Source organism: Lepeophtheirus salmonis, chromosome 6 (assembly GCF_016086655.4).
Source record: "Lepeophtheirus salmonis chromosome 6, UVic_Lsal_1.4, whole genome shotgun sequence".
Lineage (NCBI taxonomy): Eukaryota > Metazoa > Arthropoda > Copepoda > Siphonostomatoida > Caligidae > Lepeophtheirus > Lepeophtheirus salmonis.
Genome location: NC_052136.2, coordinates 11181308 through 11206654, shown reverse-complemented (window position 1 = coordinate 11206654; position 25347 = coordinate 11181308). Strand labels below are relative to the sequence as shown.

The window sequence follows — 25347 nt, the reverse complement described above, 5'->3', positions numbered from 1 at the left end:
TATAAAAAGTAATAATTTTAAAGCAGGAAAATAAGAACAGCAGGTTTGAGTACAAAAAAAAGATATAAAACCAACCTCTAAGGTAATTATCAAAAGAGTATTTATCAAAATAGTACGTTAGGTTGTTGCTAAACCTCATCTAAACTGACATTAATTTTTTGTTTTTAATTTTTACACAGTGTATTCCTTTTTCTTTCTTTTATAATACAAGTTGAACTAAACGCCTGCTCTTTTGTATTCCTTTTTCTAAACCGTCGTTATATACTTTAAAAACTCTTAACATATGCTATAAGTATATACGAATTATGATATACTCTTATATCAGAGGGCAATATCATAATCCCAGTAAAGTATATTCCCTCTTTTTTCCTTATAAAAGAGTGCACCATGGATATATACTAGATACTACATGCATAAAGACTGCAAGACTTAATTAATAAGACAAAATTGTTAGTTCTTAGATCAAAAATGTCTATATTATATACTCAATCCCACATGGAATACTTTTGCAATATTTCATTAGTATGACTACGTTGTTTTTTCTTAGATCAAAAACTCCTGTTTTTTAATCAAAGAAAGATACACTTTCCTTTATGAATATAGGTAATAGGAGAGCAAATGAGTGCGCTTGGTGTGTCAAATTAACTTTTTCTCCTAATTTGTACAATTTACAATTTATTCAAACAAATTGTACAAGTTATTTTACTGACTTAACGGTGTTTGTTAGATTATTTTACTCTAGGAGCCTTCTTCTTTTATTTCTTTTTTAAATATTATATTAATTGAAAGGCAAAGATGGCTTCGTGTAGCTGCAAAACCAAAAACAGATATATAATTTGCGTTTTGCTCGGGAAACATCTCCGTGTGCCTTATTATTTTAGGATAAAAACAGAATCAGAGTGGCATGACTTTCACAAGGAACATCATACCTAAATTTTATCACATCTACGTAACATATTTAGAAAAATTAATATATCTTTTTACTTGAAGTCTCCAAAATTATCTTTTGGAACTGATTTTTTTAAAAGCTTATTTATTTTTTGAATACATTATTTTTTGCAAATTTATGCCCCCTTTAAAATATTCATTGGGAGGACCACACTGTACATTGTACACATAGTCTGAATGGAACAGAGTTATTGCCACAAGAGGTAAAGCCTCTAAATTTGTTAGGAGTTAGATATCTTTTTATTCATCAATTTATGAATGGAATAGTCTTTAAATATGTTTTAGGTACTTTGAAAATATCACTGTTTATCAAAAAGTGTTTTTATATTATTATAAAATCATATCATATTGAAAAACAATACAAATGAACACATGTTTTAAATAAAATTATTCACCCTCAATTTTAATATCTTCTTTTTTGAAGACTGCCAAGTAATTTAAAACATCATATTTGATATTACATCATTTTTATTTTTATTTATCTTAGGACCAAGTGATACTCTTGTACAATCATTTTGGAAAATAATAATAACGCCCATACGAAAATACTAAAAATATTTATTTCTTCCAAAAAGCAAGTTCATATTGATGATGGCGCAGATTTATAATTCAAACATAAATTTTGAACATTTCTTTTACGTTTATTAATACGTCATTATACACCTCTTACTTTTTATTATCTATAATTACAACAAAGTTATTTTAGATATTTTTTTGATGAGGTAACCCTAAAACAATCTTGGAATATATTTGAGATATATCTAATGTTATTTTATTATAGATACATACAAGCCCATCATTGTTTTAGAGATATTTCGGCCAATTATAGGTTTTTTATTCAATCAAGCCTTCATATGGTCAATTTGGCCGATCTCGACATTAACAAGTAAGAACACTCATGGCAAAGAATCATTTATTTACCCCCTTTGTCAATTTTGCAAAATCAAATTGTGGTTGTTAGCCTTAGAGCAGTACAAAACATCAGGGAACATCTCAAATATTAGCAAAAAATCTCACTTACAGTAAGTGTCCCTATAGGAGTGTATTCCATAGCCCCCGCAAGAAATTTTTTGTATTGCCATCACTGGCCCGGAGTCTCTACTTTTTGTTAATGCAAAAATTTAGTTGCTCACATTTGGCCTTTTAAATAAAATTTATCAATTTATAATTCCTGGCTGTGACGATGAACTTTTGCTTCTTTAAGTTTCTTTTGCAGCGGCTGCAAAGGATTAATAAGAATAATACAATTATTAGAAATCGAGGATAACTTGTTGAAGAATACAACAAATGTATTCCAGACTCATTCATGAACTAAATAATTATTGCTTGATTTTGTGTTGACGAGCACATTTGTAAACGACATTATAATCATATATTTATTATATATTTAATGGACGTTCAAACTATGTTTACAATAACTAAAGTTTTAAAAATATGAATGGTAGTACAGTTGTATCTCAAGAGATTTCCTTAATATCTTGAAATAATGTTAGTAAATATGTTATGAAATGAACACATAATATAAAGCAAATGTTATCTAGTAACTTCATAACAAACGTCATTGTTCGAGAAGCTAATGAAATATAAATGTGTCTAGTGTGGTTCACTAAATAACACAGGATAACAAAAACAATCTTGTAAGTTTTATACTCAACTCGAATAATACTTGACGCGTTGATAAAAAATCTGTCATTAATTTTTTTTCATATTAAATCTGGTTTACAGGAGTTGCCGAATTAAATTCCCGAAGTATTTTCGTTTTTTTTTATGTTTGAGCAATTTTAGAGCAAGTAAAAATTGTTTAGGAGTAGCAAAATTTAATACTAACTTCAAATATTTTATATGGAAACATCATATACTCATATTTTCAAACTTATCAAAAGAGAAAAAATACTTACTAACTACAAAAGAAAATTGTCTAAATTAAGACTCCATATCAAAACACGAATTACATATTCGTAATGGAAAAGTTAAGTACGATTGTATTATAAATTTTTTTGTATATTTTTTTGTTTCCGAAAAAGTATAATTGTGCTAACTAGTACTATCAAGCAGTTCAGTGATTCTCGAACTTCTTACAATGTGTATCACTCACAGGCTGGTAACCACTGATTTAGAACTTTTATTCGATAAATGATACTTAATTTGACTCATATCGAGGTATTATTATTCATCCATTTCTAATTTTTTGATTTTCCCTACTTTAAGTGGAATTTCCAGAACTTACAAATGATTAATTATATTAATTTATTAACTAAATTTGACAAAAATTTGTCTAAGATAATGAATAGAATATAGGCTCAGTTTTGAGAGATATTACTATTGTTTGCTTTGTAGACGGCTTGTATGCATGGAGATCAAAGAAGTTTCAAATATGTTACATTAAGTTCTAATAATATTTGGAACGTCAGATATACAAAAATAAAATGACATAAGTCTAAGGAATAATTTATAACGCAATTTTCAAATCAAAAATTTTATGTATATGGTACATCCCTCATCTCAATGAAAAATCGATTAAAATATTATTCCTTGTGAAGAATTATATTTTTTGTATCGACAAGATTTTTTGAAATTGTGTTGAGTCATCATAGCTTTTTGGAGAATGCCAAAGGGGACAATAGATATAGATCATTAGATGAGACTATGATGGTTTTTATTAGATTAAAAAATCGTCAAAAAACCATGAAACATCAATTGCTTAAACTGTCATTAGACTACAATGAAGAACAAATCATGTTTAAATGCCTAAGTAATGACTGACTGAACCCTGAGTAATTATTTTAGTTTGATTTGTGCACAAAAACCTGTACAAAAAATGCATGCAACATATATATATTTTTTAGATGTACGTCATAGGTTTCGAAACTCATTTCACAACTTTCACTTTCAATGAAATCATTTTCCAAAAATTTGTCGAGTTATAATACTGCCACTTTTTTAAATTTAAGTTGTTGCATTTTTTAGTAATGGGTAAAGTGTATCACAAAATCAATCACATATTTCTTTTAAAATTGAATGACATCTTTACAAATTTCAAAGTATTTTTAAATGTGTTTGAATTTTCAATATGTATGAATTATAAGCCCTTTTGTGATCAAACTAACAGAGTATAACTTCTCAACACAAACTCTTTTTGTAACAATTAACTTTATAAAATAGCAAATGATTTCCAAACACTTCATGCCAACCAGGCATGGTAGACCCATATCGACTATTTTAAAATGTTACAATATAGTCAAGGTTATAATCCACTAGACTAAAACAAGGAAGCTAATAACCATATCATTGGTATTTTCTAAGTTTTAACAGCTCGAAACTCTCAATTAATGAGAACAGATTGATTCAGCTGTTTTATTTATCAAATATATCACATATGCTAAAAAGTCCGTGGCTGAACAAAGAAAACACGTTTTTTCGTTCAAGTTTGACTTTTTTTTTTAAATATTATTATTATTTATTTATTTATATTTTATTTTTCTTATTCGCTTTATAAAAGAGCACTATCTATGTGTGAAACCCAGGACTTTTCAGCCTATGTGTTAGGTTACCTCCATTTGCCTACAAGTAACATTTTTAAAAAGAAACAAAACTTAATAAAGAGTATTTACATACAAATAAACAATCCGACACTGAAATTTATGCATTGATTTTGTCGATAAAAAGTGACAAATCTACAATAACAAAAAGTTTAATTTTCTATTTCACAGAAATAATTTGACCAATTGGTGTTATGAGCTACATTATTTTAGTTTTTTTAGAAAAAATTTAGTTTTGAATATATAAAATCACAATGCGTAGCATTTGACAGCACTTAGATAATCATAAAGTCATCAATTTTTTTGGAGTCTGATGAGGGTCAAGTGAGATGTTGTAAAGTATTTAATAATATAATGGGTCAAATAAAACCTACCGGTATTTTAAGGGTTAACAAACAATTTATATAATTTGTTCTTTAATTGTAAGGGGATAATTCGCGAAAAATCATTAAAGGATTGTAAAAAAAAAACTTCAAAAGTATTGTAAGATTATATATACCATGCTCTATAAAAATTCGTCATTATATAAATTCTTTAAAAACTGAAAAAAATTTTAAGCCAAGCTTGCTTATTTGTGACAATTCTAAATTTGATAAATTGATATTGCCGCTTAGTTCTCCGACACGCTTAAAACAGGTAATCGTTAGACTAGGTGTAAGTGTATACATATTGATCACAAAATGTGGATATTCGTGGCTTTTTTTCACTGATTAATATGACCAGTGAGTTTGCAATCGTTGCATCACTACATGAACAAAAAGTGGGAAAGGTGAAAGGACGAAAATTTAAACTTGTATCTCAAAAGTACCCTTAAAAGCTCAACATTCTTCATCAAAAAAAATGTTTTTTGATAATAACTCCAATAACAAACTTCATTTTATACGTTTCACGAACAAATTGTATGCATTTTCTACTCTGTTTTAGAATATATATATATTTTTTTAAGTTTTTTATCTTCTAAAGAAGAATAGCGCATATTTTATTATACTTTGAGCAAGTGGTCAATTTGTTTACACTAGTGTTGTCAAATATACCAATATTTTTGTAGGCGTTCCGGAACCATTAATTGGTCTTTCAATATTTTTTGATACTTTTTCCGTTAAAAGTAGTAATCAAAACAAGGACACTTTACATGCACTTAAGACCCTGTCTTTAGGTTATTTGTTTGGTTTGTATTGGGATGAGGAAAAAGTTATTGATGACGTTTACGAGTGTGCTCTGAAAAGTTTCCAACAGTAACGTGAAGATGGTAGCACCTCTAAATAAAAAGCTAGTCACATCTAAACCTTTAAACCAAGATGCGAAACGCGACTGTTAGCCTAAGGAGATACAATTGTGCAGCGTGTAAACACTTTTTCTATAAGAGGTCGCTTTTTATATGATGTCACTCTGTATTTTTCTTACTACTGACAAAGGTTGGGATGTAATAAAAAGAGGGATTGATGAAGTACGGCTAGCTGTGGGGAATTGCTGTGGGAAAAGAAGAAAATATTTCATTCTTTGATTTTTCCTTTTTTTGAATTTCCCGCCAAAGAGAAGAAGCCAGAGTTTTTAATTATAAATTTATGATTTATTGATAGTTATTACAATATTAAATGTATAATTTAAGATACAATAGTCAATTATTGTCAGAGGTGGGAACTTGGACTCAAGACTTGACTTGGACTCTATAGTTTTATGTCAAATATATATTTCAACATTAATTATATTTGAAAAAATAATGCATAATAAACATAATAATCGTTTAACTAGAATAAACAAGTTATTCGGTTAAAAAACTCAATTTTATAAAAATATTATCCAGTTAAGCTAATTCCGTCTTCTGGTCCTCCAATGAGCATCTTCTAAAAAGTAAAATAAATTAGATAACATCATAACTCCTAATTATATACCCAAAGAATAACTAAACAGTAACTCTAGTGAAAAAAAAAAAGTTTCTATGCACCAATATATTTTTAAGCTATTGATCACACGTGGGGCCTCGTTTTGCAACTTGGTTTAAAGCTTTAGTCACATCTATTCAGGATCTGTTGACAGTGACTCACAAAAGTTTCTGCCATTTTGAAAGCGCAGTTGTTATGTGAGTGAGTTGAGTATTTTAGTGAAAATGTACAAAATCGAGTATCTCTCTATTGGAACAGTTTAATAGCAATAATTCTTTGATTTGGCGATTATTGATTTCTGTAGATTAAATTTGGATACGTCATTATACGCCCAATACGAAAATAAAGTCCAACCCCTGGACTGCAAATATTTTCGTCAAATGAAGAGGAACAATTATTTTATAAAAAAGAACGCCGAGTACTATTTGGACGGTTTACAGAGATGGGAGCATAGCTGGAAGAAGTGTGTAGAGTCATAAAGTGACTATTTTGAAAGACAAATAATATAAATTTATCGTATTATCGTTAGGTGAAAACCATTTCAGACCACACTAGTATTTATGAAAGACAATATTTATTCTTACGTTAGTTAATAAAGGACAATTTTGTTTGGAACGTGGGGAAGTATTCAGAAATTTGGAGGTTACGTCATCAGTGGGTAATTTTTTCCATAAAATGTAATGGCGCTGCAAGTTATGTATTAAAAGTTCCATCACTCAAATAGAACTATTGTACCGGCATATCAAACAACACTAGTATAAACTATATATTTGTGGTCCGTCAACAAAAAAGCAAAGGTAGTATGATTGTTCTCACAATGAGTATAGATTACATTTGCAATTTACGACGAATTATCGTCTCTTTCTATCACCAAATTATTTTTATTTAACCTTTCGTTGTGTCGTAAATTGCACTCTTAAAGTAGCCAAAATATACATATATAATAAAATAATGATAATTTGACATATTTTATTTGAAGACAATGTTACGACCAATATATGTCGCACAAATCAAATAATAGTTTTAAACTACAGTTAAAAATTTTGCGCAGCAAACTCATTCCACAAATTTGAATACAACGCCTAGAGTTGACTCAAATATGTTTATAAAATATTGAGCTGTATGTACGGGTAGTTGCATAAATACGCGGAATAATTTTTAAACGCTTACTTCTCGAGGTTCCGTGACTGGAAATAAAAAATTCTAGCACAAATAACTCGGTAAATCTTTTGGCTTTGTTTTTGTTGTTCTTACTTGCATCAAACAAAGTCGTTTACGTTGAATGACGAGGCCAAACGTCATATGGTTGACACTCTCCTCCGCGCCGGTTGGTCTGTCAAGGAGATAATCAAGGATACTGGACTATCTAAGACTACTGTAGTCAAGGTCCAGAAGCTTGTCAAGGAGAGAAAAGATCTGAAAGACCTGCCCATACCTCTGGAATGACTCAGAATTGACTCGCAAGCCATTTTGGAACAAAATATTTGGCCACCTCAATGTCCTGATTTGAATCCCCTTGACTACAGTATGCTGTGGCAATTTGAGAAAAAGGCCCATGATACCCACCACCCGAATTTGGACTCATTGAAAGCCAGCATCAATGAGCAATGGGTAGCCATGGAAAACCATTACATCATCAATGTGTGCAAGGCCTTCCGCGGGCGCTCGGAGGGTGTCATAGCAGCTGATGGCGGTTATATTCAGTAATTATATTAAATTTTATACCAGAATAAATTCTCTATTATATAATTCTTTAAAAAAATACGCCATACGAATTTTATTACACATTTAATGATTTGCAACAAATAGTCCGCGTATTTATGCAACTACCGGTATTTATATATGATGTAAAATATTTTTATTTTTTATTTGTGTTCAAGAGTATTTTTATGTCAACACCCCACATTTATAATTTTCTTAAATGAAAAAATGATGAGAAACTTTACATATTATACTCTCTTATCTAAACAGTCAATCTCAATATAAATATTTCATTCTACTTTTTTCATGTACACGATAAAAAAATAAAATATATAATATTGACGAAAATAACCCCTATTACAAAATAGGAATCAAATTGTATGTAAAGTTCTTACATAATAGACAAAATTTCATTAGACAATGATGTAGATTCTTTGGATAGTTATAATCATTTGATTATTCATGGTCAAAAAAGTAGAAACTTGCAGAAAATCCCATAAATTTCTACACATACCATCAATAAAAAAAAAAACGCATTTGTACTCTATGCTACAGTATTGGGGGAAAAAGTGAGAACACATTTTATTAAATATGAAGCCAAATTTAAAGTCTCTCAAAAAAATTGTTTTTTTGTTTTTTATTCATTATATATATAAATGTAAAAAAAAATAAAGCAATCATTAATACATCCACCTTACTTTTGAGTTATAGTCTCCAACCCGTTTTTCAGAGCGTTGCAGGAGTCACGAACAATAGCAAGTTTTAAAATCATGATAGCTGGATTGATTAACCTTCTTCACCAGATACCTCTATGTAAAATAACCCAAAGGATTTTAATTTGGTGAAAAATGCAGACAAATTTCCTTATGCCAAATCGTATACTCGCTACCAACTAATGTTGTAATTTTTAGAAGGCATGAATGGATGAAAAATCTTAAACAAAAACATAATTTTTATTCCTTGTTGTATTTTCTACAAACCAAGGTTTCACTATTAGCTCCAGGATGGTGTCTATGTAGGCTTAGGAATTGAAAATTGAAGTGTCTTCCATTTAAATGAAAATGCTAACAAGACCATGACAGATGGAGGATTGACATGTATAGCTATTATTGTCTGGTACCTTAGAGATGTATTTGACTAGAGATATCCTTTATTATTTTTAACAGCCTTCGGAGTGAAAAGCTGTTCGTCACAGAAAACGAAATGCCCACCTCCTGTAATTTTTTAAAGGATGCTTATAACTTTTTCTCTTATTTTCCTCCTACAATCGTTTTGAAAGTTGATGTCGCTGTATGGATTTATACCAATTCATCTTCAGATCCTCCTTTGAAATTATTTTTATTGTTTTAGGACATTCACATTGGATGACCCATCGTAAAAAGTCAGCATAAAAATTCCATATCGGTTCAGGCTTCCTTTGTCTATTCTCCTCTACAAAAATAAACATTATTTTGATACTTGTTTTGGCTCTTTTAACCAAAAACAGTATGTGGCATATCAACTCAAAAACAAGCTTGAATGACTTGAATCAAAATTTAAAATGTAATCTTATTTAAATTTTCGTCTATTAATAACGACAACTTATTCTTATCAATTTCTGGAGAGCACGTAAATTGCACTTAAAGAAGCAAAAAGATAATCGTCACAATGAAAAAATACAAAAGTGATTGATGATTTTATTAAAAAAAACGTATTGTGGCAAAGTTATGTAAGATAGATCAAATAAGGGGTTAAACTTTATTTAACATATCTTGAGTTCTCAACACATTCCAAAAACGTAAATGCAAAGTCTATGATTGATTGAAATATTGGCTAAATAGGATATCAAAATTTATTGGACATTTTTCCTTTTCCGATATTTGATCAAAATTGTTTTGTGTTAATTCACCACATATGTATGTTGTCATTGATCCAATGGGGGTGAAATAATATTGATGTGTATATATTGACACAACATTGATGAGCACATCTGTCGTTTACTTCCCTCTTGCAATGACGATGGACTCATCATTATTGTTAAGAGCATATGCACTGAAAGAGAAGTATAATGAATGACACCCCATGTGTTAATTTAATTAGTGTTAGTCCATTGATTAGTCTTCAAAAGGAGATTTGCGCTACTTTATATTTACTCTGTAAAATGCAATTTTAAACGGAAAAAAATTTGTGTTGGATTTGAGTTATAACTATCGATTTCGAGTAATTTAGTATTGAGTCAAGTGAGTTCGAATTTGGGAGCATTGAGCCAAGGTGAGCTTTGTAAAAACATCAGGCAAAAAATTATATTTTCTTCTTTAATTGATACATTCCAAGTTCAATAATTTAGTTAGTTTGACTACCTCAATAAGATAGGCAATAATTATTAATCAAATTACGTAAGTAATTCATGAAAATATTATTTATTTTAAAAAATTGTACTTATATAAAGAATAGGGACACAAAACGGGCATTAGCATGATTAAATAACGAAAAACAGTTAACAGCTTAAAAGGAGCTTATTATAATTCAACTAATCAAAGCTCAAAACCTTGTTTAGTAGAAAATAAGCATAAACATTTAGAGATGATTTCAACGAGATGACACACTGTACGTGGTTATTCAAACACGGCGTTACATCCCTAAAACAAAATTTACTCTGTATTTGGTTGTCAGATGTCGATGTTTCTTTCCTCTTTTCCAATAATCAATATTCTGAATATTGTTGGTTTGGAATCAAATTCGTTCTTATCAAGATGTAAACAATTATCGACTATTGCTGGATAATAACTCTATAGTTGAAAGAATTACTTAACTAACAACTGATTTTGGGACTTTTTTTTAATTTTTTGAGAGGAGAGGTTGTGTTTTATAGTCCAAGTAACGACTTGTCCAATGTTCAAACAATAATTCCAATAATTATGTTTTAATAGTAATAACATTGGGTTATTAATTGTTTCGGAGTCAGTAAACAAGTTAGTGAAATTCGGATCATATTTTATTAAGGTATGAACTTCGGGTAAATTGCACATAAAGTTAGAGACAAGTATACAACTAATTTGGCTTTCGAATGTTCGTCCAAAATTCGGAGTACGCGAAAATTACTTGAATATTTATTATATAAATATTCAAACCGACTCAAATCATTGTTAATGTAGACTTGTTATATCTTTTTACATGCATGCCCCATTAATCTAAAGTAAAAATATGGCACCAAAACGAAATTTATATGGAACTTAATAATTAAAATGTAGAAACAACTAAAGATGAAATTAATCTATATATATTCGAATAATTTGAGTATTTATCATTCAAATTTGAGTGTAGGTATATTAAGTTTTTTAATATTATTTGGAATGAATTATAGTGATTTTTATACAATGGCCAACTTTAGTAAAGTCGATTTTTTTTTCTTTCAAGTTTGAGTAATTCTCCAAACTAACACTACTAAAAATATAATAAATATACAGCTCCTGATTTACAACGAGAGTTTTATTTTATGTGAAGAGATATAAAATAAATGAAATAAGGATCATATTATGCATATAAGAACCATTTGAATGTAGCTAAAATGTGCATAGTTCTAAGCAGAAATTAATTCCGTTCTACTACCTACAATAAATGGGGATTTACCTACATAATTCTCCCTACCCTTTCAAAAAGAAAAAAACACACACAATCAAAGTTAATTAAGGTACATCGTTTCACGACTAATATATTCTAATTAGGGGTTTTAATTCCTTTTCATACAAGAAAGTAAAAAAAAAAAGAGAGAGAGGATAACTAGGGTTGAAATAGGAACCAAAATATACATACATAAAATAGGAAGGCTTTATGAAGAAAATCTGGAAGTAACTTCTCACATATTTTGTTTTGATGTGTTCAAACAAAACAACCTTCTAATTTTGATCCACGCGAGAATAAAGCCCAGGAGCATTACCAACCAGTTGAGTGCTTGTGCACCGCAGTGTATTCTGTAAGGGACAGAGTTGAGGTATCCAGGACAATATAAAGGTTTAAAGTCTAAAGTTAGGCCTGAGTCTAATTTATGATGTAAAATTATCCAAAAAAAATGAAAAGTCGAATATAGTAAGTGTTATAGAACAAAAGTGAAATAATTTTCAATTAATAAGTCCTAGTTAAAAAATACAAAGGACGTTCTTTTTGGTCTAAATTCAACCAATAACATTACCCTTGGCCAAATTCAAATATGACTACATTTAAGACATTAGTCTTTCTCTTATCTTTGCACTGAAGAAAACAGAAGAAGATTATCCGATTGATTCATTTCATACGTATATCTTAAACTATTTTATGTTAAATGCTTATAGAATATAGTGCCAATGAATGATAAACTTGCATTGAAAAGAACGTAAGGGAATCTTACTTATGCTCTGTCTGTCAACAAACAAATGACATAATCACAAGAAAAAGAAAGACGGTACATTAAAGCTTTGGAACAAAGTGGCGAAACGCTCTTATTAACAAAAGGAGATGCATGATCCTTGTGAAATCTTTTTGCCCACGCAAGATGACACTTTTTTATACCACAGATGACTTCACCATATAATTTTGTGTCATTTTATATTTTGCGAAAATTACCTTGTTAATTCAGTATTAAATTTATGGAAGTTATGTTGTTAGTTATGGAATAATGGAAACGCTCCTAATGAACAAAAAATTCTTGCTAAGAATACTACTTTTTTAAATACTGATCACGTGATCTTCTTTTGCCATGTGGTTTACAGATTTGTGGTAAATAAAAGAAATGCTAATGTGATATAACATTTTGAAAAGTATCGTAAATTAGTACAAAATCACAACCGGACAATAACTTTTTCCCGTTAAATTTTATAACACAGATTGAAAAGAAGATATTTAGAAAAACCTTGATTCTTAATTTGTTTAACATATGTATGTCTGACTCTTTTCGTTTTGAAGAAAAGATTAAAAGATGCAAATAAGATCTCTACGTGTTCTCTGACAAACAATTTACTCCACATAGAAAAATAATAATTATTAGATAGATGCGTGTTCCATTAAGGATGTGTTCACTTACACACCCTAATTCCACATAATGTGCCAAATAGCTGTTGGAGAATCCCTAATGATAAACAAGGACACGTAAGCAAAGTAATGACATAAATGATGACCCACAAAATAAATAAACATATATACAATCATTCAGAAGTAAAGATATATATTATGATAAGTCATTATTTGACTAAGAAGTGAGGGGGGGGGGACTCAATTTCCAGCCTTCTTGTCGTCGTGATGGAGACTATTTAAAATAATATATTGCTTTTGTATGAGAATGTTTATTAACAAGGTGATACCATATCCGTCTGTCAGTTATATCAGTTTCAGTTCTTGAACTTTCAGAACTCGAACCGAAGAATGAGAGCCAAAACCGGATAATACTGGTTATTGGTCTTCCTTTAATAAATGAGAGAACAATAGGTTCAATTCATTACAATAAAATATCAATAGAGTTGTGTCGATCCTTATTTAGGAGCAAGGGTTGTAGTCCAGTCCCACTTGTTAGCCCCTTGTGACGTCATTGAGGGATTTTCCTTTTTTAATTATTTTATTATATGTGTAGCAGAATAAATAATAAAGTCAAAATAATATCTGTTAGTCATATATTTAATTATAATGAAAGCATGAATATGCTAACTCTTAATACAAATCTCATATATCGTATTTGATTTAATGAACCATCGACATTTTTAAGAATGGGCCGAAAGGACCGGTCCTAGGACTGGACTGGAGCAAATAAATAAGGACCAACACAATACTCTAAGTATATCTTGATGCTGGGACGTTGTATTTTCTTTGGGAGAGTAGGGGGGTATTTTTTTCAGAACAAGACGATCCAAATTTTTTCAACACCATTCCCCTCCCCCTGGTTATTAATAGTCCAAAACTTCCTACATATATCCAAAATTTGCCGACTTAAACGATCCAAGGTGTTAGTTCACCCTCTTCTCTCTCAACACGGGCCCACCACCTTATCGACGACCCTCTCTTGTAAAAAGTTTTAGTTTTGCTTCTGACGTATTTATTTAAATACCAGTTCTATAAGATGCAATCAAGTTAAAGTTTGGGATTGACTTGACCACACAATAAAAAAATTCAGTTTTCACTCCATAATTCAAACTTCTATGGAAAGGATAGTATATTAAACAAAAGAAAGGCACATTTTCAATGTAAAATGAGAAATGATAGGTTTAATATTAATAGATATCCTAAATCATGACTAATAAGTCACTTAACCTGTTTTAACTATTAAGGCAAATAAAAGAGTATGGGACAATACTCATCTTTTAGTTTGAACCGATTTCTGCACTAAAACTAGAACCCTTAAACTAAACTGAGACAAGACCGATTTAATAAAATAATTGAGACCTGAACCTAAAGAACCGTTGAACCTGAGCCAGATTCAACCATGTTAATTTACAAGGATGTAATCGTCCTAAATTTCGCAATTTGCACCCGAATCGGACGTTAATGTCATTTTTCAATGCAATATTTAATAAATGACGTCATCATCAGACAATATCTAGAAAAAAATATTTAAGACTAATAAATACTTTGATAAGGCAAAAATGAAGGATAAATTATTATCATGCATGAAAGATATATCAGGCTTTATAATACAAATTCAAATGGTATACTGAGGTATAGTATAAAGAAATCCATTATTTTTAATGATTTTTTTTCCATTAATGTTTGTCTCATTGGTAATCAAAACTGTGCATACAAATTGGTCAGAATAGACGATCCTCATTATTTTATCCACATACTCAACCATTGACCTTCATGAACGTTGTGCATATTTGGCATCAAAATACCTAAATAGAATCGCCGAAACCAAAATGGCGCGTAATTAGCTGGTAATTAAATACTAATAACAACTTCAGCTGCCTGGCTAGTGTGTTACCCTTTATTGAAGAAAAACTGTAAAATATGATAGTATTTTCTCTTTATTGGTGCTAATCTTTGCGCTCAAACAATACCGAGTAAAAAAATGGGGAAACTGTAATAAAAAAATAAAAAAAAAATAGGACAAAATTTAATATTCCTTACGTCAACTAGTGTAAAATGATCACATTTATACCACGCGTGATTCACTTTAGTTAACCGATCTATTGAAAAATAATGGATTTATTCTTAGTAATCTATTTATTAGTGAAATAATAAATTGTAGAAAATGTTTTAAAATTTGGAACCGATGACTTGGAATTAATGATAATTTGATTGGTAGTTGTATTGATTACTTTTTTGTCAGAGAGGTTTTTTGATCTGAAAATATATTATAATGTATATGTGGCCAAAAATAACAATACACACTGACTTACTTTGGGATGCCCCAATACTTCATGTCAAGGTGTAACATTTATGAGTCGTAACAATTAGGTCTGCATAGAAATATACTCATTGTTCTTTTTATGAGCTTATGTACATACCCAATACATTGTACAATCTAAATAACATTCTCTCTACGAGTACATATTCTTTCGATACGCCCTACTTACAATAACATAGCTCCATTGTTTTCTTTCGATTCATCTGCTGGCAGCTATGAGGGAAGGGGAAATATGATATGGATACAAAAAGAGTCGTGAGTGTCAGGAACCCCTTCCCCTTCATTTATAGGGTCCAACTGATCTTATACAACGCGTGTCTCAATTTTTATAGCCAAGCTTAGTACATTATAATATAAAAGGGATATTTGTTTACAGTGCAAATACATCATGCATCGATCATTTTACTCTATACACAATGTTTTTTTATTAAGGAATTAACTAATATCATCATTCCCTATTTTTACTCGTACTTAATTTCTTTAATACGAGAACGTCATCTATGGAGAGGAAGTGAGATTCGTATATTCACTATGATATTTTAAACACATAATTCTTACATAAAAAACACAGCATCCATATTCTTCTCCTCCTTATTTTTTTAAAAAGAAGGAAGAAGGATATGATGTGATGTCTGGTTATGGGTTTGGCTTGGGTCAAAGCGGTTTGTTTCCATGTATGCGTACGCGCGGGAGCGCGTATTTCATTTTAAAGAATTGATGTTCTTTTATTTTACATAACATTTTTTTTACTACTACTACTAGTTCGGAAGATCCTTTCAAGGGGTGTGCGTGTGTTAGAGTGATATAATATATATATTATTCTCATAAGTTAATTTATCCACAATTCATTTGGAAAAATAAAATAGGAATTAAATAAAATCATATAAAAAAGAAAAGAAGAATATATATATATGCTCATTTTTTGTGTGTTTGTGTGCTTTATAGAGACGGAGAGAAGGGGAAAAACGAAAGAGAGAGAGAGAGGGAGAATCCATGTACTGCACTACATGTAATACAGTCTTTCCTTTATGAAAAGAAAGCCCTTACGTTTATCTAATGGATCAATAGAGACTGTGGGAGAGAGGGAGAGAAAGAAAGAAACAAAGAGCGAGAGGGAGGGAGAAAGAAAAAGAGAGTTTATCGTTTACCAAACGATAAAGGGGTACTCTACTCAGTCGGTTCCTAAATGTAAAAAAAAAATCGCAAATCCGTGTTGGTCATTCGTAACATGAATATCACCAATAAATGAAATAATAATATATATATTATTATAATAAAAAAGAAAATAGGATTGTTCTTCACATCATGGATAATGGACCAGTGATTGGGATTCCTCCACCACCGCCTAAGGCTGCAAGTATCCCAGCAGCAGCCGCTTTAGCAGTAGCATCCTCTTCTACAAATAACGTAAATCCTTCAAAAGGAGGAGGAGGATCCATCCCTATTTCGCTCAAAGATGTTGTTCATCTCATTCGTACCAATGTCGTTACTGTTCCTGCGGGTTTTACAAAATTCGGTCATCCTGTTCTCTTTTTCCCAAGTGTGCAACTGTATCCCATCATTCCTGAAAGTGACATGCTCCTTCTCTTTCGATATTATCTCTCTGTCGTACCACGGACAGAGCAAGCCACAGGGTTCTCCCTTGTCATGGACGGACGAACCTCCGACTCACTTGGTTTAGTACACACTGCTTTCCAAAAAATAGTCACTCTTTTTCCAGCTCGGATCCGCGAAGTTTATTTAATCTACCCCCTCAATAAGGGAGCATCAGAGCTAGCTAACGAAAATCGGGATTTCCTTCTAGACTTTGACGTCTTTCATATGGAGGAGCCGGAAAAACTTACTCACTACATTGACTCTAAATACTTACACACCTCCCTTGGGGGACACTTACATTCTGATACTGAAAACTGGCTTTTACTTCAGGTAGGAGAAATAAGGAATATTTTCATATATATATATACTGTCAAATTTGAGTCAGAAGGAATCTTATTCCAGGCACAAATATTGCCTTACCCAAAGTTAAGAAAAATCCCATTTTATGATTACTAAAGTACTTTGATGACCTACAGAATAAAATAAGGCAATTTGCTACTAATTTAAAAGTATATTTATTTCATACAGTCCCATAGTTTAGTTTTTTCCCCTTCTATTTCTTCTACAATGGTATTTTCAAATCCATTATATGGAAAAAAAATCTTCTTATAAGATTAAAATAAATGAGACAAAACGATATTTTTTTTTAAAAATGCCCATAGGAATTCAAAAATCTTCATAAATTGTTAAGAAAAATTATCTACGTAAAAGTTATGTCCAAAAGTTTTACGAGTTGTTTAGCATCATGTTAATATCATGCAATATAGTATATGTTATAAAATATTTGTGTCTTAATTTCTGGCTTATCCGGATTTGATTGTACTCTTATTTGATGTACCCTCAATGAATGAGTTTTGAAATATTACTAAATACTGAATACTTAATTGTACCCCTATGAAGTGTAGCTTTTGTGCGCTCTCTACCATAAATCTCTATTAACATGTTGTCCTCCACACCCATAAAAACATATGAATCAATTCACACACAAAGTTTGATTAATTGTTATTGTATCCAACTTTGGATTCTCTAATATATCTATAAAAATACATTTTTGTAATTAGCATTAATTAATACATTTGTAGGAATACTTTCTACATAGTGGCATATATGTATATACATATGTTCGTGTTGTACCTTTCACTTCTTAGAATTCATTAGTGCGTACATACAATGTACAAACTGACATTATAATCTCCTTTAAATAAGGTTTAAAATTGCACTCAAAAATTTCGTAAAACCAATTAAGATATTTGTACATATACATAATTTGTGCACAAAATTATCAGAACGACGCAGTGTTGGATTAGAGTAATCTGTTTGTTCGAAATAGGGAATATTGAGTCAAGTTCAAGTTTTTGAGGATTGGTTCAAGGGATTTCGAGTAAAGGCATCAATGGGGGAAAATATCAACAATTAAGTCAGTTTGACTCCTACCTCAATAATAAAATAGTCAATCATTATACATCAAATAATGTTAGTAATTTTTGTAAATATTTATTTACATAAATAAGAAATTATTTCAAAAAATGTTGTATCCATGTAATCACAACTAGTGGTGTGTTCGGTCCAGTATAGTCCTAGGACTAGTGCTATCGGTCCTTTGGACCTACCTTTAAGACTATCAGCCCTCTAAGATTCTCAGTACTAGAACTGATAAAAAAATAAAAATAAATAGAGCTGTTATCAAGAACTGAGCTTTATATGTTTTTAGGACTGATATACAGGATTAATCTCTACTGAACCGAGACATAACTGGACGAGACTGCAGTTTTCAGTCCTAAATAAGTACTGACACAAGAGTAATCACAGCAAAGCAATTAATTGATTAATTTAAGTTGCTATTTATAGTGATTCACATCACAGTTGCATCGCCATCAATTTTGTTTCTCTTTTATTTCAAATGAATCTAAACTTGTATATTTTGAGTTAGAATTTAATCGAGTTTTGAGTTAATAATTCGTGAAGTTCAAGTAATTTTCATAAAATTGTCGACTTTAGTAAAGTTGATTTTTTTGTCGAGTTCAAGTAATACTCGAATCTAACACTAATATTAACTATTGATTGATATAATTCATGTTTCTTTCATTGTGGTTATTTAGCCAAGCAAAGAAGGACCGTTTTAGGAAATGTTGATACTAAGTTATCCACTAATTATCATTATTATAAAGGAATAATAATGATAAATTCACCACAAGTTTATAAAACTTCATATATATGTCTATAATTTATATATTTTATTGTCTTTATTTTCGTTTACTGCTTGATATCAAAAAAATAACCACATCATTAGCAAATTTCCTGTTGAAACTTTTAATTGCTCTCTTTTATATCTTTCAATATGGAGCAACATAGAATAATGTGCATAGTTGTAAGCAATATGACTTCTCTCAAATTACGTGCTAACCCTTACAAAATGAAGAATGTTGGAGAAGTGAGCAGCTTAGCTCTTATGACTTTTTTTAAATTACCTACAAAAAGCAATGACAGGAAGGAAATAAACACAAATATCACTCCATATTCTGTAAAAAAATTTACAGGAATTACTTCAATGTAGATCTTACTAGAGTCTAATAAGCACTTATTTTAAACAAATCATCAGTGTTAATCTCTGTGGTTCATGAGTAGTCACACAAAAAGTTAATTTATAATTTGATGTTCCCTCCTTAAAATTTAAAGAATAATGATAACAGCTTTGGAAAATAAAAACATAATTCAGATTGCCAATTGTAAAAAGTATCGCACTCATTCCAGATCATATTTTGTACAACCTTAATACTAAATTAGTACATATACTGTACTACATATAGCTCTTTGTGGATATTTCATAGTCATTTTCTTGATTTTATACGTATGAGTATACATTATACATCTATAAAAATGTTGAAATCAAAAAGACTCTACTTAAAAAAAGAAATGAATTTCTTTATTCAAATATCCTTTGTGATAAGGGCACAAATTGTTCTTCCTTCTTTTTTTTTTGTTATCAGATTATCAGACGAGGCTGTAAATTTATAAAATTTGTACGATCATTAAAATTCTGTTTAAACTTTCCTACGAACTCCAATTCAAGGCTTAACTCTATCAATATAGCTACCTAGCTAAATTATGCCAAAGTTTTGAAAGCTAATTTATTAATCACGGCATTACAACACATAGTACACAAAAATGTACACGGTATTTCGTTGTCAGCTGTCAACATATATGTTTGTTTTGCCCTAAAATAACGTTGTTGATTAGCTGAAGTTGAATTATATCTTATTAAGCTATAAAAAAAATTCGGGAACAGTTAGCAAATTATTACCAACTAATTTTGAGCCTTTACTCCTGTTTTTGTATGTTTTAGAGGAAAGGTCGCAAGATATCATAAAGGTAATGACGTGTAATATCTAATTGCTATTGAGGAAAAAACTACCTACTACTTAAATGCCAGCGTTCGAATACCAGTCAAAAAACTACTAACTATATGCTAACTACCGAATGTCTAACATAAAAAAACAATACTACAAATATGTGTCATCTAATAGCTAGATAACGTTGTCATATAGCTGTAAAAATACTTTGTAAAAATTTTAGGTTAAAGCCAACATTACACTGCTCTATACTTGCATATAGTGTTGTTTCGGTCCTTATTTAGGACTAAAGACTGCAGTTCCATCCAGTACAGCCACGGTACAGTTAAGTCCTAAAACTTATTAAATTGAGTCATTGATGACGTAACTCAACCTTTTTTTAATAAGTTATAGAGCTCAAAAGACTGACAGTCTTAAGAAGCAATCCTATGACTAAACTGGACTGGACCAAATGAATAAGGACTGACTTGCAATTAAATCGCTAATATTTGCTTAGTATTTACAATTCTTTCAAATTTTTGAAAGGGTACTCTCTATAAATATTATTTACACACCATCAATACTTTCCTTGTTGATGTGCGACATTGATCCTTTTGTATTTTGACATTTCAACCCTTTGAATCTCCTGAAAGGATATTTGAAAAATAATATATATTGCATTTACATTCGACTATATGCATTATTTTCGATGTTGCTGCATCAAAGAGAAAATGTATAACTAAAAAAAACTATTTGTTTGCAAATAGTTTTGTTGGTCCACCTTGTATTAATTGTCAATTGTATACCAAAAGAAAAAGGTTCTAAAAGAATAAGGAAGTCTTATAGATGGGAGGGGGTGTTTTTCACTCTACTCTTTCATGATGTCCTTTTATTAACCAATATGAGAATGTATTTATTATTTGACAAAGAAAACTGTTTAAGAAAGAGTTAGTTTCTTAATGTCTATTGCTCGTTCACAGAGAGTGGGGATTGTGAAGAATAAGAGGCCCCTTCTCTTTTTATAGGTATGCCTTAGGGTGTCTCTTTTTCGGCACTTAAGATATCAATGTTTTAATTTTTATTCTCTTAACCCCTCAATTGGTTCTGATAATGAAAATATGTTCATGAGCAAAAAATTGTTTCATTTAAGCTACATTCAGAACTGGCTTTTCAACTTATGACTGTAATTGTAAATTTATCAACATTTCCTAACGGGTGGATTTTTAAACGCAAATCAAAAAGGAATCGATAATTGTTGCATGTATCAAAATCTCAAGATAGCGACAATTTTATACTAATCTTTCCTAACGTAACATCAATATCCCAAGGAGTGGCATCTCTGGGTGGTGATACAAGTAAAAGTAAAAATAATAGTTTATAACGACCACCCTACTATGATGTTGAATATTATTCGGTTCTTATAAATGGAAAACTTAAATTGCACTGCAGTAGTATTTTCTATGTATGGAATTAAGTATTATATGATGTTTTAAACGAATTTGAAATCTGTTTTATGGTGCTATAATTGTTAATATTTATTTCATGAATAAGAAACACTTTTTATAAGATGTACATTATAAGAAATGCATTTTTATGGGTATCAGGTAAAATGTATATTAGTATTGGGTTCGAGTCAAATTTTTCGAGTTCGAGCGAGTTCGAGTTTTTGAAAATTTCCACATATTATGTAATGTGGTTTCTTCTTTTTAATACATCAGCTCTTTTAGAATGAAGTCGATTTAAGTGAATCTAGAAATTTGACCTATCATGACGAGAATGTTTTGAGTTCTGATTATTCGATTGATCTTTAAAAAAAATCATGACGTTAGCATTAATATTATAAAATTGCCGTCTTTAGTTCGAGTTCGAGTAATACTCGAACCCAACACTAATATATTGTATACAAGTTGTAACTCGTTTAAGCTAGTTGTAAAGCTTACAACCAAGAAATTAGATTAAGAATTTTAAATAAAAAAATAGAAGGTTCATCTATAAATGACTGTAATTTTTGATTGTTTATTGAAAACTACTCATTGATAAGTGACATATTCTGTGGCACATTATAATGTTTCAAATGCCTACAGTTATTATATTACTTGTAAATACATATTTAATACCTAATTTGAATTGATGAAAGCGTCAATGTATGGTGGATAATTAAAATGGCTGATGTTGTAATTAAAGCTAGAAATTCCAACTTGTAATATCTTTTTATATAAGTTACAACCTATACATCAATCACAGCTTGTACACAATGTACATTTAAATCAACTAATGTTTCTCCATGTTATGATTAATTAGGGACTTAACCATTGGGCGTAAGGGAAATGGGGTCCGTATATTTTTTCCCAATAAGAATATTTATCAGTCCTATTAACACATATGGTGACTAAATAAACACGGAAATTCTCTTTACACTTAAATCAAACACCGATTTAATCTTCACTTAAAAATATGAAGTACTATCATATTTTATTTTCTTCATAGGCTATCTGTAATAAATTTGAACAATTTATAAAAATATTTTGATTATTTTCATTCTATTTTTTTTAAACAAGATCTTTATTCAAATTATGATTTGTAAAAACATACAAAATATAAAAAGAATCAAAAGGAAGAATTATGAAATATTTAACATTAATTCACATAATAGATTAAAATTAGTCCTCCCTGCAAGACCTTTTAAGTTCAAGGCACTTTTCTCAACTAAACCATTTCCATGAGATTTTATTCATCTATTTAAAAATAAACTCTTCGCCACAAACAAATAAATAAAATTCTTAAAATAAAGAAACAAGCAACGCTATAAAAAATGAACATTAATTCGATCAAACAAAGAATACTTGAATTCAAATGTAATTTTTCATTAATATTAGCTCTAATAAATTAAAGTCCATCTTCTTTTCTTCATATTTGACTATGATTGACAAAAACAATATGTTTTAGAGTATGAAAGTATCTTAAGGAGTCCGACGTATAATAGAGATCCATTTGTGAGCAAAATCCCCCGAAACAAGTAAAAGTCAACGTCCTACCCTCGTAAAGTACGTTGTTAGACAAAGGCTTCACGCTGTACATAGATTCGTAATAGATAAATTAAATAATTTTACTCAAAAATATTTACAAAGATATCTTGATGCTATATATCATCCTAGTCTCTCCAATCACCCTCCCAACTAAGAAAATCCCTGATTACAACACTGTTAGTTGATGAATTATTTCATTATTTATATTTACATATATATATTATATTATAACACTATTAACGCTATTGAAAATACCTTTTTTGTTAAACAAAAATCCAAAATTTGATGAATAATAAATTATTTTTAATAAAGAGCTTCCTTTGATTCCTCCAGAGAGGTGAGGTGAGGTAGGCAGTAAACCATAAAGTTTTACTTAATAATTTATCTTTTCATAAATATTTACATAAATTTATTATGAATCAACTTCTTTTGTCATTTACAAAAGTCATTCGATGTTAAATATTAAACAAACAAACAAACAGTAAAACAGCACTTTATTTTGTATGCAAGCAGTTTATTTACTCAATCGTCACAAATGATGTATACATTTTTTTTGGCAGTAGCTCATCAAACAATGAATAAATAATATATGTAAATATATATTTGTCAACTTTTCATACGCTATGTACAAGAATTTCTCATTTCCCGGGAAATTGTTATACTACAGCAAGATTCATTTTTAAATAACGAGATCCCAATAGTACCCATTAAATATTGTAAAATTTAAGCACTTTTTTTATTTTTTGAGGTTAGTATAAATTTTAAGCTTGTCGTACTCAATTCCAATGTTCTTTATCTATATGATCATCAATAATCGTGATTATATCGATTCTTCTATAGCACGGTATAGCTTTATTTTTTAGAGCCCGCGAGTCCTGTTTTTCTTTTTTTTGTAAGTTCCGTTACCCAATCGGGCTTACAAAAAAAAATAGTAATCGATTTACAAGTTAATCTTTGGTTAACCTATAATTATGAAATACAACATAAACCGAACCACGGGCTTAATGTCAACTCGCTTAAAATCCATGTAACTCTTTTTATAAATTTATGAACCATCTGAAATGTAACATCTCCTAAGTCTTCAAAAACAGTTTTCATATTCTAAAATATGTAACTTTTACAAAGTTATGGAATAGCTTACATCTAATATTTGAGTGGATTTTTGGTTAAATACGGGATTTCCTTTGAATTTCCGTAGATATAAAACTCTAAGAAAACCCGGAATACCGTGAGATAAACCCTTCTAAGTACTATCCATTTTTTTAAATATACTTATTGCCATTCTAACTATTAAATAAATAATGCAAAACGTATTTTACTAAAGTAGAATATATACTTCATCATTCTGTACGTAGCATATCGAAGTTGAAAGATGTAAAATAATTGAAAAAACAAATTTGCATATTTGTATCAAATGGCATTAATATTTTTACTCTTCTCGGCTCTCCTCATTTTTGCATAAAATATGGCTAAATATATCATCAAACTGTTTGTAGTTTGTTTTAATAGCAAATGTCAACTCATAATTCATTAATTTACATTCAGTTGTATCTTATGTAGAGTTGAATTAAATTTAAAGTAGAAACATATGAATCGTACATACTTACATATTCGATCCGGAAATCTAAGATCCGTCTGAAACCCTTATAATTTTTGTAAGCGGAAACATTTTGGTCTTAGTCTACTCGGGATCGGTCACGTTGTATCATTCGGTCTACACAAAAATAGATCTTTATTGGTTCAACAATAAGAAAAAGTTAGGGTTTTTTTAAGAGAAGAACAAACATTGGCTTTCGCTTACTATTGGGCAAAGTGGGAGGACATGAGTTATTGCTTCCTATAAAGAGAAGAACCTTCTAACTTTTAATATCATAAGTGCAGGGAAAATATAATAATTATATTGAGGTTCATATATATTTATTTTATTATTCATTTCTTCAAACAATTAACGACAAAAAAAAAAAGTTGAGAATGCTCACT

At 29.9% G+C, this 25347-nt stretch overlaps 1 protein-coding gene across 1 annotated transcript in view; it reads left to right on the top strand.

Annotated features, from left to right (window-relative positions):
• Positions 1-16175: 16175 nt before the first annotated feature.
• The window catches only part of LOC121119732 (guanine nucleotide exchange factor DBS), a 56974-nt gene continuing 47802 nt past the window's right edge, over positions 16176-25347 (top strand). The window contains exon 1 of the mRNA XM_040714491.2: positions 16176-17342. Coding sequence (XP_040570425.1) covers positions 16722-17342 — 621 coding nt within the window. The 5' untranslated portion in view covers positions 16176-16721. The remainder of the gene's footprint in view (positions 17343-25347) is intronic.